Here is a 12,453-nt window from a genome sequence, read left to right on the forward strand (position 1 = left end):
GACTGAATGCTGCATAAAAACCACAGATCACTACTCTGTACATTTATGGTAACTTACTTGTCTAAGTCATATAATGTATGCGAAATTCGTACAATGACCTCCACTCCGGCTTCACTAGCCAGCTTCTTAATTGCTGCATCCCTCTCCTTCCCAAATGGCTCAGAATCATATTCAATAGAAAGTTTTGCAATGTTCCATTCCTGAAATTCAGGAAAAAAGCGTTAGTTAGAAACATCAGTTGCCGAGGGGTGGAGGGGAAGAGACACTTATTCCCCACACCTAATTAGATAATAATCCAGTCTTGCACATCAGAAAAAGTCAAAAACCTTAAGAGCAGCAGTAACAAAGATGAACTAAAAGCCAGGCCTCCCTCTAGCCATTATTCAACACCACCTCCTCAGAGAATAAATGCTGCCCTTTAAGCATTCCTGTCAGTTTTAACTGCATCGGAAGCTAAATTCCCAGCGAGAATTAATCCAAAAATGATCAAAGTGACTTTTAAAAAATTACCTCAAAAGGAAAGAGAAAACCAAGATGCAGTTTTATAGCCTCACAACTTTAATCACCGGACATGGGCCAGTCACAGTTGTTTTATTGCGCAGCAGACATACTTTTGGTGGACTCCCAGGGTATCCCACAATCCCATGGGCCTACTTTCTTTGTCCCTTGGACAGTTTTCCCACACTGCACCACAAACATAGGATTAGAATGAACACATTTTGGAAGGGCGCTAAGAAGTCTGGGATATGGGTGGTTGGATGCGGGCCCGCATGATGCAATGTAGAGACTGGACCCAGGGTTCAACAATTCCTAACCTGGGGTTACAAATGAGTATAGAGGCTCAAGCCCTAGGTTAACAAACCCAGCATCTGCTAACTTGAGTTCTATTAAGCCTGGGCTTACACTGCAGCACAGACATACTCTTAACAGTCTTTCTGAGAGGTCTCTACAGGAATCTTCCTCTAGAGAGTGTTTGTGCTGAGATGGCAGGGGCAATCTGCCCCTTCTGTTGATTGGAGACCAGTGTATGGCGGGACGAAGGGTGGCAGGGAATGTTCTATCACAGGGGTGGCCAACCTGTGGCTCCGGAGCCACATGCGGCTCTTCAGACGTTAATATGCGGCTCCTTGTATAGGCACCGACTCCAGGGCTGGAGCTATAGGCGCCAACTTTCCAATGTGCTGGGGAGTGCTCCTATCATCTATGGGAGGCAGCCATAGATCTAGTGGAGTGTGTTCTGATGCCGTCTGGAGGTGTAACTTTCTTCATCTGATAGCACAACCGGATGCACTGAGAAATCCAGTTCAAAAGTCTCTGGGTAGAAATAGGTGTACCTCTGGAATGCTCCGCGATGGAAACAAAAAGTTTGGAAGAATTTCTAAAAGGTTTGGTTCTATCCAAATAGAAGGACAAGGCCCTGCGTACGTCTAGTGTATGCATTGAGGCTTCGAACGAGTTCGCATGTGGCTTCGGGAAAAAGGTTGGTAAGTGAATCGGCTCATTGATGTGGAATGAGGAGTGTACCCGAGGAAGAAAATTGGGGTGTAACCTGAGGGTAACCTTGTCTTTGAAAAATATCGTATATGGTGGGTCTGCCATAAGAGCTGCTATTTCTCCTTCCCGCCTGGCGGAGGTAATTGCCACTAAAAATGCTGTTTTCATCGAAAGGTGTAAAAGGGAACACATGGCTAGGGGTTCAAATGGTTGTTGGGTTAGGCAAGAGAGAACTAGATGAAGGTCCCATGGGGTGGTGGGTGGTTTTATGTCTGGGTCTAGGGTTTGGAGTCCCCTGAGGAAGCGCTTGGTGACAGGATGAGCAAATACAGAAGTACCATCAATTTTGTCATGAAAAGTTGTAATAGCAGCTAAATGGACCCTGACAGAACTGGAAGAAAGACCGGATTGTTTAAGGTCCAATAGGTAGTCAAGTATGAGCGGAAGAGATGCTGATGTGGGACTAAGTTGTTTAGTTGAACACCAGTATATGAATCATTTCCACTTACATAGATAGGTGGTGCGAGTAGATTGTGTTCTGCTATGTAGGAGCACTCTTTGAACTTGTTGAGAACAATCTAGTTTGTTTTGGGAGATCCATGTAGGAACCATGCTTTGAGGTGGAGCATGGATAAGTTGGGGTGGAGAAAACGGCCGTGTTGTGATAGGAGGTTCGGAATGAGAGGCAAGGGGATTGGTGGTTGAATTGACATTTTGGTGAGAAACGGAAACCAGGACTGTCTGGGCCATGATGGGGCAATTAAGATCACCTTGGCTCCATCTGTTCGTATTTTTATCAGGACCCTGTTCAGAACCGGTATCGGGGGAAAACGCATACAGTAAGTTTTGGTGCCATAGGATCATGAATGCATCTCCCAGGGAAATGTCCCAGGAGCAAAAAATTGGGACATTTCTTGTTTTTTGCAGTTGCAAAGAGGTCTATTGCTGGGTAGCCCCAAATGCGGAATATGTTGTGAATGGTGTGCTCGTTTAATTCCCATTCGTGATCCCACGGGAATCGTCTGCTTAGTTCGTCCGCTGTGGTATTCATCACTCCAGGAAGATAGGCCGCTGATACCCGGATGTTGTTCGCAATGCACCAGTTCCAGAGTTTCATAGCCTCTGCGCACAGAGACTGGGATCGAGCTCCCCCCTGCCTGTTCACGTAGAACATGCATGCAATATTGTCTGTCATTATGCGTACGTGTTGGTTCTTGATCAGTGGCAGGAATTGACGGCACGCATTGCAAATGGCTCGAAGTTCTAGGACATTTATATGGAGAGAAGTCTCGGTTGAAGACCAAAGCCCCTGGGCTGTGTGGTGAGACATGTGTGCACCCCATCCTGTCAGAGATGCATCGGTCTTCAGCAGGCTCCATCCCTCATACTGAAGAAAGGGGACTCCAGAGCAGAGGTTGGAGTGAATTGTCCACCACGGTAGAGAGTCTTTGACTCGGACAGGTATGGAGAGAGTCTTGTTTAGAGGGTGCACATTCGGTCTGTACACCGTGGCCAACCACGCTTGGAAGCACCTTATGTATAGACGTGCATTTTGGACAAAGGAGGTGCACGAGGCCATGTGACCCAGTATTTGTAGGCAGTCCTGGACAGTCACCTGGGGACTGTTGCGAATCCTTGTGGCTAGTTGACTTATAGAATTGAAGTGGGCTGGTGGGAGAGATGCCAACCCCGTCCGGGAGTCGAGGTATGCCCCTATGAACTCCAGATGTTGGGTGGGGTATAATGTGGATTTGTTTTTGTTTACTTGCAGGCCTAAAGATAGGAAACAATCGATGGTAAGTCGTATGGATCGGAGAGCTTCGTCGAACATTGAAGCTTTGAGGAGGCAATTGTCTAGGTAAGGAAATATTACGACCCCTTGTTTTCTGAGGTAGGCTGTAACTATGGCTAGGATCTTGGAAAAAACACGGGGGGCCGTGGACAGTCCGAAAGGGAGAACCCTGTATTGGAAATGTGTGGAGTCAAGAGTAAAGCGTAGGAATCGTCTGTGGGACAGGTGTACAGTCACATGAAAATAGGCGTCCTGTAGGTCGAGGGCTGAAAACCAGTCGCCCTGCTCCAGCGCTGGGATTATAGTGGTGAGAGTGACCATCTTGAACTTTTGCTTTTTGACAAATTTGTTGAGCCGCCTGAGGTCGAGGATTGGTCACCATTCCCCATTTTTCTTCTCTGTTAAGAAATAATGGGAGTAAAAACCCTTCCCTCTGTGTCGTTCTGGCACAGTTTCTACTGCTCCCAGTTGAAGGAGATGCTGCACTTCTTGGAAGAGTAGTTGCTCGTGAGATGGGTCCCTGAAGAGGGACGGGGAGGGAGAGGAAGGGGATGGCGTATCCAATTGTAACTACCTCTATGACCCATTTGTCGGATGTAATTTTCTGCCATTGATGACAGAATGGTCGTAGGCGGTGTCCAAAAGATAGGTGTGCCGGCTGAAGTGGGAACGCTGTTTTCTAAACCCTCGACCAATGCTTCAAATCTGCCTATTTGTTGGAGGGGGTTGCAGCGCCCCTGTAGAGTTAGGACGACGACGCTGGAATCTTGGTCTTTGGCGTTGTTGTTGCTGTTGTTGTTCCTGTGGTCTATAGGAGTGTTGTGAAAATGTGGGGTAGCATGGTTGGTGATAAGGTTGATATCTATATTGTCTTCTGGTCGCAGGTGGCTGGAGGCCTAGGGACCAGAGGGTTGCTCTTGCGTCCTTCATCGAATGCAGCATGGCGTTTGTGGTGGAGGCAAAAAGTTTTTCCCCGTCGAAGGGAAGATCTTCAATGATGCTCTGGACCTCTCGAGGGAAGAAGGAGGAAGAGAGCCATGAACCCCGTCGCATGACCACTGCTGTGGAAGTCGACCTTGCTGCAGTGTTCACTACATCGAGGGCCGCTTGGAGAGCGGTGCGTGATATGGTTTGTCCCTCGGAAACCAGAGCTGTGAATTGTTATTTCTTCTGCTCTCGGATGTGATCAATAAAATCCATGAATTTATTATAGTTTTTGTAATCATATTTTGCAAGGACTGCGGTATAATTAGCTATGCGAAATTGTAGCGTCGAGGATGCATATACTTTATGGCCACAGAGGTCCAGGCGTTTACTGTCCTTGTTGGCAGGGGTGGAGCCGGCGTACTGTTGTTTGGCCCTCTGGTTTGCTGCATCCACTACCAATGAGTTTGGCGCCGGATGGGTAAAAAGGAATTCAGAGCCCTTTGAAGGAATGAAGTACTTCCTGTCCGCTTGTTTACAGATAGGTAGGCTAGTGGCTGGATTTTGCCAGATGGATTTAGCGGGTTCTAAAAGGGCTATGTTGATTGGTAATGCCACTCTAGAGGAAGAAGAGGGCTGCAAAATGTCTGTTAGTTCATGCTGTTGTTCAGTGACTTCCTCTAAGTTAATTTTCAAGTCACCGGCAGCTCTTTTAAAGAGGTCTTGGAATTTAGCATAGTCATCCGACGGGGTTGGAGGAAGGGGAAGTAAGGCTTCCTCAGGCGTTACGTCGGGCTCTGCTGGAATAGGAGCAGGACTCAGTTGCTCCTGGGAGTGTGACGGTGCTGCTTGGTATCTTATGTCACTGGCAGGTCCGTCATGAGGCGGTGCTAAACCGGTGTTGCGCCTGGTCGAAGTGCCGTAGCGCATGTGTTCTCGGGGGTACGATGCCCATGGTGCCCAACATTACCATGGTGGTAGCTAGGGCATAGGTGGTGCCATCCAAGGGTTCACTCCCCATGGGGCAGGATCCTGAGAACAGGCAGAGGTAGTTTTTTTGTAACCCCTGTTGATCTGGGTCTGGGAGTCTTGATAAGGAGAAAAAACTGCCTGTGGATTAGTTTCCTCCTCACTGGAGGAAGGTTGTTCTGATTCTGATTCCAGCATTGGAGAAAAACAGGCATTTATCAGGGGAGACTGCAGAATAGGTGAGACCAATAGATCTGCTGTCTGAGTAAATTGAAAAGGTGAGGCTCCTGCGTGAGGTGAAAACTGTGGAGGAGGAGGTTGCTGTGAGGGAACATTCCTCTGAACAGGGGTTTTGCCTTTGATCTCCCTGTCAGCCTGTGCCGCGGTTGCCGGTGCCGTGGTAGGTGCCGGGGGGGGGGGCAACATCAGCCCGCAGAGGGTCAGGCACCGCTGGAAATGTCGGCACCGCGTCCGTCTCGGTGCCGAACGGTGCCATAAACGAGGCAAGCAACTGAAAGCCTGAAGCCTCAGCACCGGAGCTTCGCGTCACCGCCACAGCCTGAGGCGGCTTTCGTGTTGTGCCTGAGGAGCCCGGCTCTTCAAAAGTGCTGAGGCGAGGAAACACAGACAGGGAAACTGTTGACCTGCCTGAGGCACTTTTGTGCCTCACCAACTTCTTTGTTGGAGAGGTCTGCCCCTTTTTTGTAGCTTTCTTCAGTTTTTTTTTGAAGCAGAGGGGCTGTGGCGGGCAGTAGAGCTGGAGTCGGCGCCTGGGTCTGAAACTGACCCGATAGACTTCTGCAGAAGGAGCAGTTTCAGTTTAAGCTCCCTGTCCTTTCGTGCCCTGGAACTGAGTTTGGTACAGTGGGCACATTTTTGGGGAATGTGTGTTTCCCCCAGGCATTTTATACAATGAGAGTGACTATCAGAGAGCGGGATAGCGTCCTTACACGTAGAGCAGCGCTTAAAGCCTGTGGAGCCAGGCATGGTAGAAGCGGCTGAGAGAAAAAAAAAAAATTTTTTTTTTTTTTTAAACAGATAAAAGAACTAATGAGCTACACTAACAAGAACTGACAACAAACTAACTATTAGAACAGGTAATTGTAACAAAGTGAGGGATTTCCTAACGAGTCTGCTGAGCTCCGTCTCGGGCCGGTAGAGAAGGAACTGAGGAGATTGGCCACGCATGTGCACTATCATCCTAGACTCACTGCGGGGGGCAGCCTCTGTGCATGCGTGGCCAGTACGAGTACTGCTACGAAAAATCTCCGAGTGAAGGCGCAGGGACGCATCAACACCTAGAGTGGAGCACCCAAAGGGACATCTCTTGAAGAAGAAGTTGCACTTTTAAGGGATGTGTGTTTCCCCAAGGCAATGGATACAGTGGGAATGCCCACTGCTCACCAAGATGGCCTCCTGGAAAGCAGGGAAGCGTTTGAAGCCCAGTTAACCCTCCCGTTGAGGTAAAAACCTTCCCAGAGGGAGAATATAATAAAAAAGACAAAACGGATTTCATATAAACCAACTACCCTACACTAACTAAACTAACAACTAGGATAAGAAATATCTATAAGGCAAGCTCAAAGTGGACACTGCTGAAACTCCATCTCAGGCCAAAGTGAGCAAAAAACCACCACTATAAAGAAATCTCCTATTGAAGGCACATGTGCAACTGAAGTGGAGCACTCATAAGGACAATACTCAAAGGAGGAGAACAAGCTTTCGACCTTCACAGAGCTCTTCCTCAGATCTGGAGAAGTTAACCAGAGGGTATGTCTACACTGCAATTTAATATCCACAGCTGGCCAGTGTCAGCTGACAGGGTCTCAGACCCCAGGCTCCAGCCCGTGCCCGAATAGCTACATCACAATTAAACAGCATCATAGCCTAAGCCTAAATCAGCTGACGTGGGCCAGCCAGGGGTGTTTAATTGTAGCGTAGACATACCGAGATGTCCCAGCTACATACAAGGTAGGACAGATTGTTAAGCATAAGGGATTCACACACAATCCCTGGCAGGTTTGAATTGTTTAGTAATAAACTCCCCACACAAACTTTAAACATCCTCAACATAAATCCTTTTAGATGCTAGGTGTCTAACTTTATCAAAATAAGTCAAGCAGTATCTAGCAGAATTAGCTTGACAGCTAGCAATTATAGCTTGATTCTATACAATTAGAAAAGTTATGATCCCTCAATTTCCAAGTTTAAAGTTTATAAATTTAAGAGGAACAGTTTGAAATGTTGGATTCTTCCCCTCCCCCCCAAAAAAGATTCCAGACTCAACAAGATGAGACAGTGAGACAAAATGGATAATACGAGACGGGGGGGGGGGGTAGGTAGGAGTTGCCCTCGCAGCCTACCCTGAACCCACCCAAAAACCAACCAAAGGATTTAACCTCTATACAGGAATCTCATTATAGATTAGGGATGAATATAACATTTCTGTCCATGAACCTTGAACAATTTTCCCAGAATAAAAAACTTCCTCTCTACTTCAGTGGGAATTGTCAAACCAGAAGGAAAGTTAGCAACGGCATAACATTTTTATATACTTTGCAGGCTATTATGAGCTATATTTTATTTTACACAAAAAAGAGCAAAGTCAAAATCATTTCAATCAATTAATGGGAACATCAGTCAACAATGAAGCTGCTAAGCAAAAAAACCACACATTTCTTTAAATCCTTCTTTCTCAGAATAGGAGCCCAACCAAACTCTCTCACCTTAAAATGTAGTGAGGGTTCAAAGGTATTTAGGTGAGTAGCCATTTAAGTTAAAGGGCAACAGGAAGCTTCTGAGTGGAGGTGAAACAGCGTATGAAAAGAAAAATGAAGCATTTGAATTAAAACACACCTCTGCCTAGAGCTTACCTTAAAGAGCCTGGGAAACACATCTGCTGGCTGTCCACGAATCACAAACAAACGAGAATTTAATTTTCGTAGATTGGCATCAAGATCTTCAAGACACTGAAGCAGAAACCTGTAGAGAAGGAAAACCTTATTACAAAGCAACATTTATCCTCCTGAAATAGTTCAAACAAACATTTTCAGTTAGGAAAGGGGGAAGAGGAAGACTACAAGTGGATAGTCAAATAGAAATTACCAAGTTTCCAGGATTTTACAGAAAACCTGCATTAATACATGCATATTCTTGCCAAGGTTCAAATTATACATACTTATTTTGACTGCAATTGTTTATATTCACAACATGTATTGTTCTATACTGAACTGAAAAAGAAAAATCTATCTGCAATGCAATTTCACTTTTCTGCATCATGCATTTTAACTTTGGGAATGTACCAAAATGAATGCTAGTCATAATTTGGAGTGCAGTTATTCAATAATGGAAGGGAAGCAGGGGAGTGAAGAACAGGAGTCAGTCAGTTGTTAGGAGAATAAACAATTTGTGTAGTAAGGCCTCATACAATACAGTAACCTAAAATGTGACTGTAGTACTAGTATAACTAAGGTCACACTAGATCAGGAATCGGGAACCTTTGCCACCCTGGTGGGCCGGGCAGGTTACCTGCCACGGCCGCAGGTTCAGCTGATTGCGGCTCCCACTGGCCGCAGTTCGCTGTCCCAGGCCAATGGGGGCTGCAGGAAGTGGTGCAGGCCGAGGGATGTGCTGGCCACCGCTTCCCGCACACTCCCCCCCATTGGCCTGGAGTAGTGAACCACAGCCAGTGGGAGCCGCGATAGGCCGAACCTGCGGCTGCGGCAGCTAAACAAACTGGCCCAGCCTGCCAGAGTGCTTACCCTGTCCCTGGCGGGCCGCATGCCAAAGGTTGCCGATCCCTGCACTAGACTATCCTAACAGTCCCTTTTGAACTTAAAAAAACACCTATAAAAATAGGACTTCTATGTACTAATTAAGATTTGTGGTTTCCTCTGCAAGCCACAAAATTTCATTGTCTGAGCTATCCACCCAGTAGGATTATTTAAACAGGACAAATGAAATAGCCAAACCATAAACCCTACAAACCAACCAAAAATGGTCTCTATATGGCTAGTCTACAAGTTTTCCAAATGGAGATTATTTTAGCAAGTCTCTCCAAGTCCTTAAATGTGAAATTCATTATTAGTACACTTGGTTACTAAGAATTGGCAGTATAATTTTTTGCCATACAGCAGTTAATCTATGCAAATTAGGATACAACTGTTTTTAGATATTTAATAAGGAGTGTGGAGGATTAGTTCATGTTTATAAATTATTTTGTGAAATGTTATGCAAGTCTGAAGCATTCAAATGTTGCAAGAGTTACATACATCACTACCTCCCCACCCACCCAACACACACAAAAAACTTCCCATGGATAAAATGTAGCAAGAGTAATCCTTCATAGGTTGGGAAGAAAATACTTTTGGTGGGTACGATATACACTAATACAGTAAACTCTGAGGCATTTAGCTGCACTAAAAAGGACCTCAAATATAGTAATCTCCCCCTTGTACAAAATTGTACAAAAATGAAAATGTTTAAATTAATTGTCAGCTGAAGTCAGTCAACAGAAATAGACCCTCATGTCTATGACATCATAAAACAATCACAATTTAGCTAAACATTGCAGAATCATTGAAAAATAGCTTTAAGCTAACAATACAGTTTTTTTGCTTGCTGCTACCCTCCATACACACAGAAATTCTACTGTTAATTCTGATACGTGATATGATTCAACAAATGCAGAGTGATGGGTATCCCTTCCCATCAATCAAGCACACTGACAACAGATAATTTCTAATCCCCATATTTCATCTCTGCCAGGATCTCTCTGCTCCTAGCATATGGACTTTCAGTGCTGTAATTTGTTTTGGATTAGTACCAACAGTAACTACTTTTAAGGGAAGGAGGACCAATTTTTTGACCAAAGGACAAGTGTCAATAGTAATTAAGCCTGTTCACAGAAAAGAACGGATAATCAAGAAATTCTGTTTTCTGGGGTCCTCTTGCCATCAGTGTAAAGTGATGGGTTCCAAGTAGCTGTCCCAAGCAGTATGAATACAAAGAAGGAAAAACAAAGGTTTCAGCTATACTCATCTATCTAGGTATAGCTTCCCAGTTTCTCCATGAAAACGTGGAAGAACTAGACCCCAACTAAACACTAAAATAGATGCAACAGTGAGCCTGGAAAAGGAGGTACATGTAGGTGAAGATGGGAGGAGGATAATGTGCCACAGTTGGAGAACTAGCTGGTTGGAATGCTATGCTTTTTTCAGTTAGCACTTAAAGTGTTTAATTATTGTAATGGGATGGCCAATTCTCCTACCCACTGGGCCAAAATTACTGCTATTTGAAAAGCTGCTTTCCAGGACCAAGAGACAAAGAGGCTTCCATATGAGGTACACAGGTGGGTAAGTTTAGTTCCAGAAGTCCTTTGATGCCGGAAAGAATAAGGAGACCATCAAATAAACCTAAACAATTAGCTACTGCAGCCTGACACAGCTTATTTAACAAGAATCAGATCCTATAGGAGACCTTTAAATATTACCCCAAAAGAAAATGAAGGCAGACACTTGAACTACAAGGAACTAGGGAGCAGAGCCGTCCCTAGGTAACAGTGAATCGGGGTGACCGCTTCGGGCCCTGCGCTTTGAGGGGCCCCCACAGGCCAGCACAATTGGCTGGAGGGTGAACTGCTGGCTGGGGGAGGTTACCTCCAGCCCCACCCCTTCCACCTGAGGGAGAGCACACCGGGAGGGAGAGCATGCGGTGACGCCACTGCAGCCTTCCCAGCCCCAGGAAGGCGGGCGGCATGGGGGGCCGGAGTGTGCGTGGGGCCACACCTGGCTATTTGGGGAGGAACTGCCTCCCCCAGCCTCCCCTACCTTCTCCCGGCACGTTCGGCCCCTGAAGTGACGTCACTTCCAACTCGGGCAATGATAATGACAGAATTGTCATTTTGAGCCTTGAGGACAGGAAATCTACCCTAATTGTCAGAAATCTACCCTTGTGCTCAGAATATTAACATTCAACTTTTTATCCATTAGTATAGTAATGCCCCTTTCTTTAGAATTAAAGCAACTAGAAATTGAGAGGCCTATCCAATCTCTATTCAGTTTTCAAGCTTCATGTTCCACCAGATGTGTCTCCTGGAGCCTGGACATGTCAAAATTCTTTAAGTAATGAGTATTTTTTTTCTTTTAACAGGGTTACTAAAATCCTTTATATTCCAGAAGACATTTAATTATAAGAAGCTTCATTGTGAAAATATATTGGAAAATATATAGTGTCACATTTTGAATAAATGAGAAATTGCAAGTTTTCCTGAGCAGCACACAGTTCTTGCATATCTAAGCAGTAAAAGTTATATAATCCAGGTGTAGGGTATTGCTTCCCTGTACATATTCTAAGAAATTCACAGAATAGGAGGGCAACAAAAGAGGGTAAGTGAAAACAAAACAGAAGAGACAGCAGAGAGAAAAATACACATTGGTACCATACAAATCGAAAAGAAAAATCTGTTTACAGCCCAAATATACAAACTTGTCACACAGAGGGTGCAGACAAGTCAGGTGAAGCTTGGAGATCCTTGCACCCCTGGAACCCCAAACATTACAGCTATAGTAATCACCTAATACCAATAGAACCTTGATACACTAGCTATAAGGAAGCAGTATCTAATAAAGCGAAGCTTTATATAAAATTTACTAACCAAATGATATATTTTACACTAATGCTCCTTTCCTGTGAGCTAGGGCAATAGGAATTAAATCAAGAATAACCCGTTAACCATTAGTGATGGGGAAAAAAGAAAAGGAACTAGCATATCAATATCAACTAGAGCCCAATCAACTTGTTTATCATATCAAATTTCAGAGAGCAATACAAATTTCATATGGTCAGACCATTCCAAAGATGTCTTCTCTTGTTAGGGAGGAGTTTGCAGATTTTTGAGGTATTTTCCTGCTTCCTGAGGGGAAATGAATGATACTATCTTCTTGCCATTCTTAATATGGAGTACTGCAGGTATTTAGTAAAATAATTCAAGTCCATCTTCCTGGCCAATTGCTTTGCTTAGTTAAAAGCTGGCCTCACTACAACCACATCATGGGCATAATCTTGAAAGAGCAGTATTTTAAATTGCTGGTTCTCCCCACAACAGCTCCTTTCCCCCCTCTTCATTTCTGCAATATAAGCTCTTTAGTGGTAAACTTCAAGAACTTCACAATCAATGCTGTAAGCTGACCTCCTGGAACTGGCTTGGGGGCAAGGGCCTGGTACGTTCACTCCATATCAAAACAAAACACAAAAAACAAAACAAAACAAAAAAA

The 12,453-nt window shown here is 44.9% G+C and overlaps 1 protein-coding gene across 2 annotated transcripts in view; it reads right to left on the minus strand.

Moving 5' to 3' along the window:
• The window catches only part of CRY1 (cryptochrome circadian regulator 1), a 76,307-nt gene that overhangs the window by 27,680 nt on the left and 36,174 nt on the right, over nucleotides 1-12,453 (minus strand). For both annotated transcript variants that reach the window (XM_034778094.1, XM_034778089.1), the window contains exons 2-3: nucleotides 8,053-8,161; nucleotides 58-200 (exon numbers count right to left, since the gene is read on the minus strand). In XM_034778094.1, coding sequence (XP_034633985.1) covers nucleotides 58-200; nucleotides 8,053-8,161 — 252 coding nt within the window. The remainder of the gene's footprint in view (nucleotides 1-57; nucleotides 201-8,052; nucleotides 8,162-12,453) is intronic.

This window comes from Trachemys scripta, chromosome 1, assembly GCF_013100865.1.
Source record: "Trachemys scripta elegans isolate TJP31775 chromosome 1, CAS_Tse_1.0, whole genome shotgun sequence".
Classification (NCBI taxonomy): Eukaryota; Metazoa; Chordata; order Testudines; family Emydidae; genus Trachemys; species Trachemys scripta.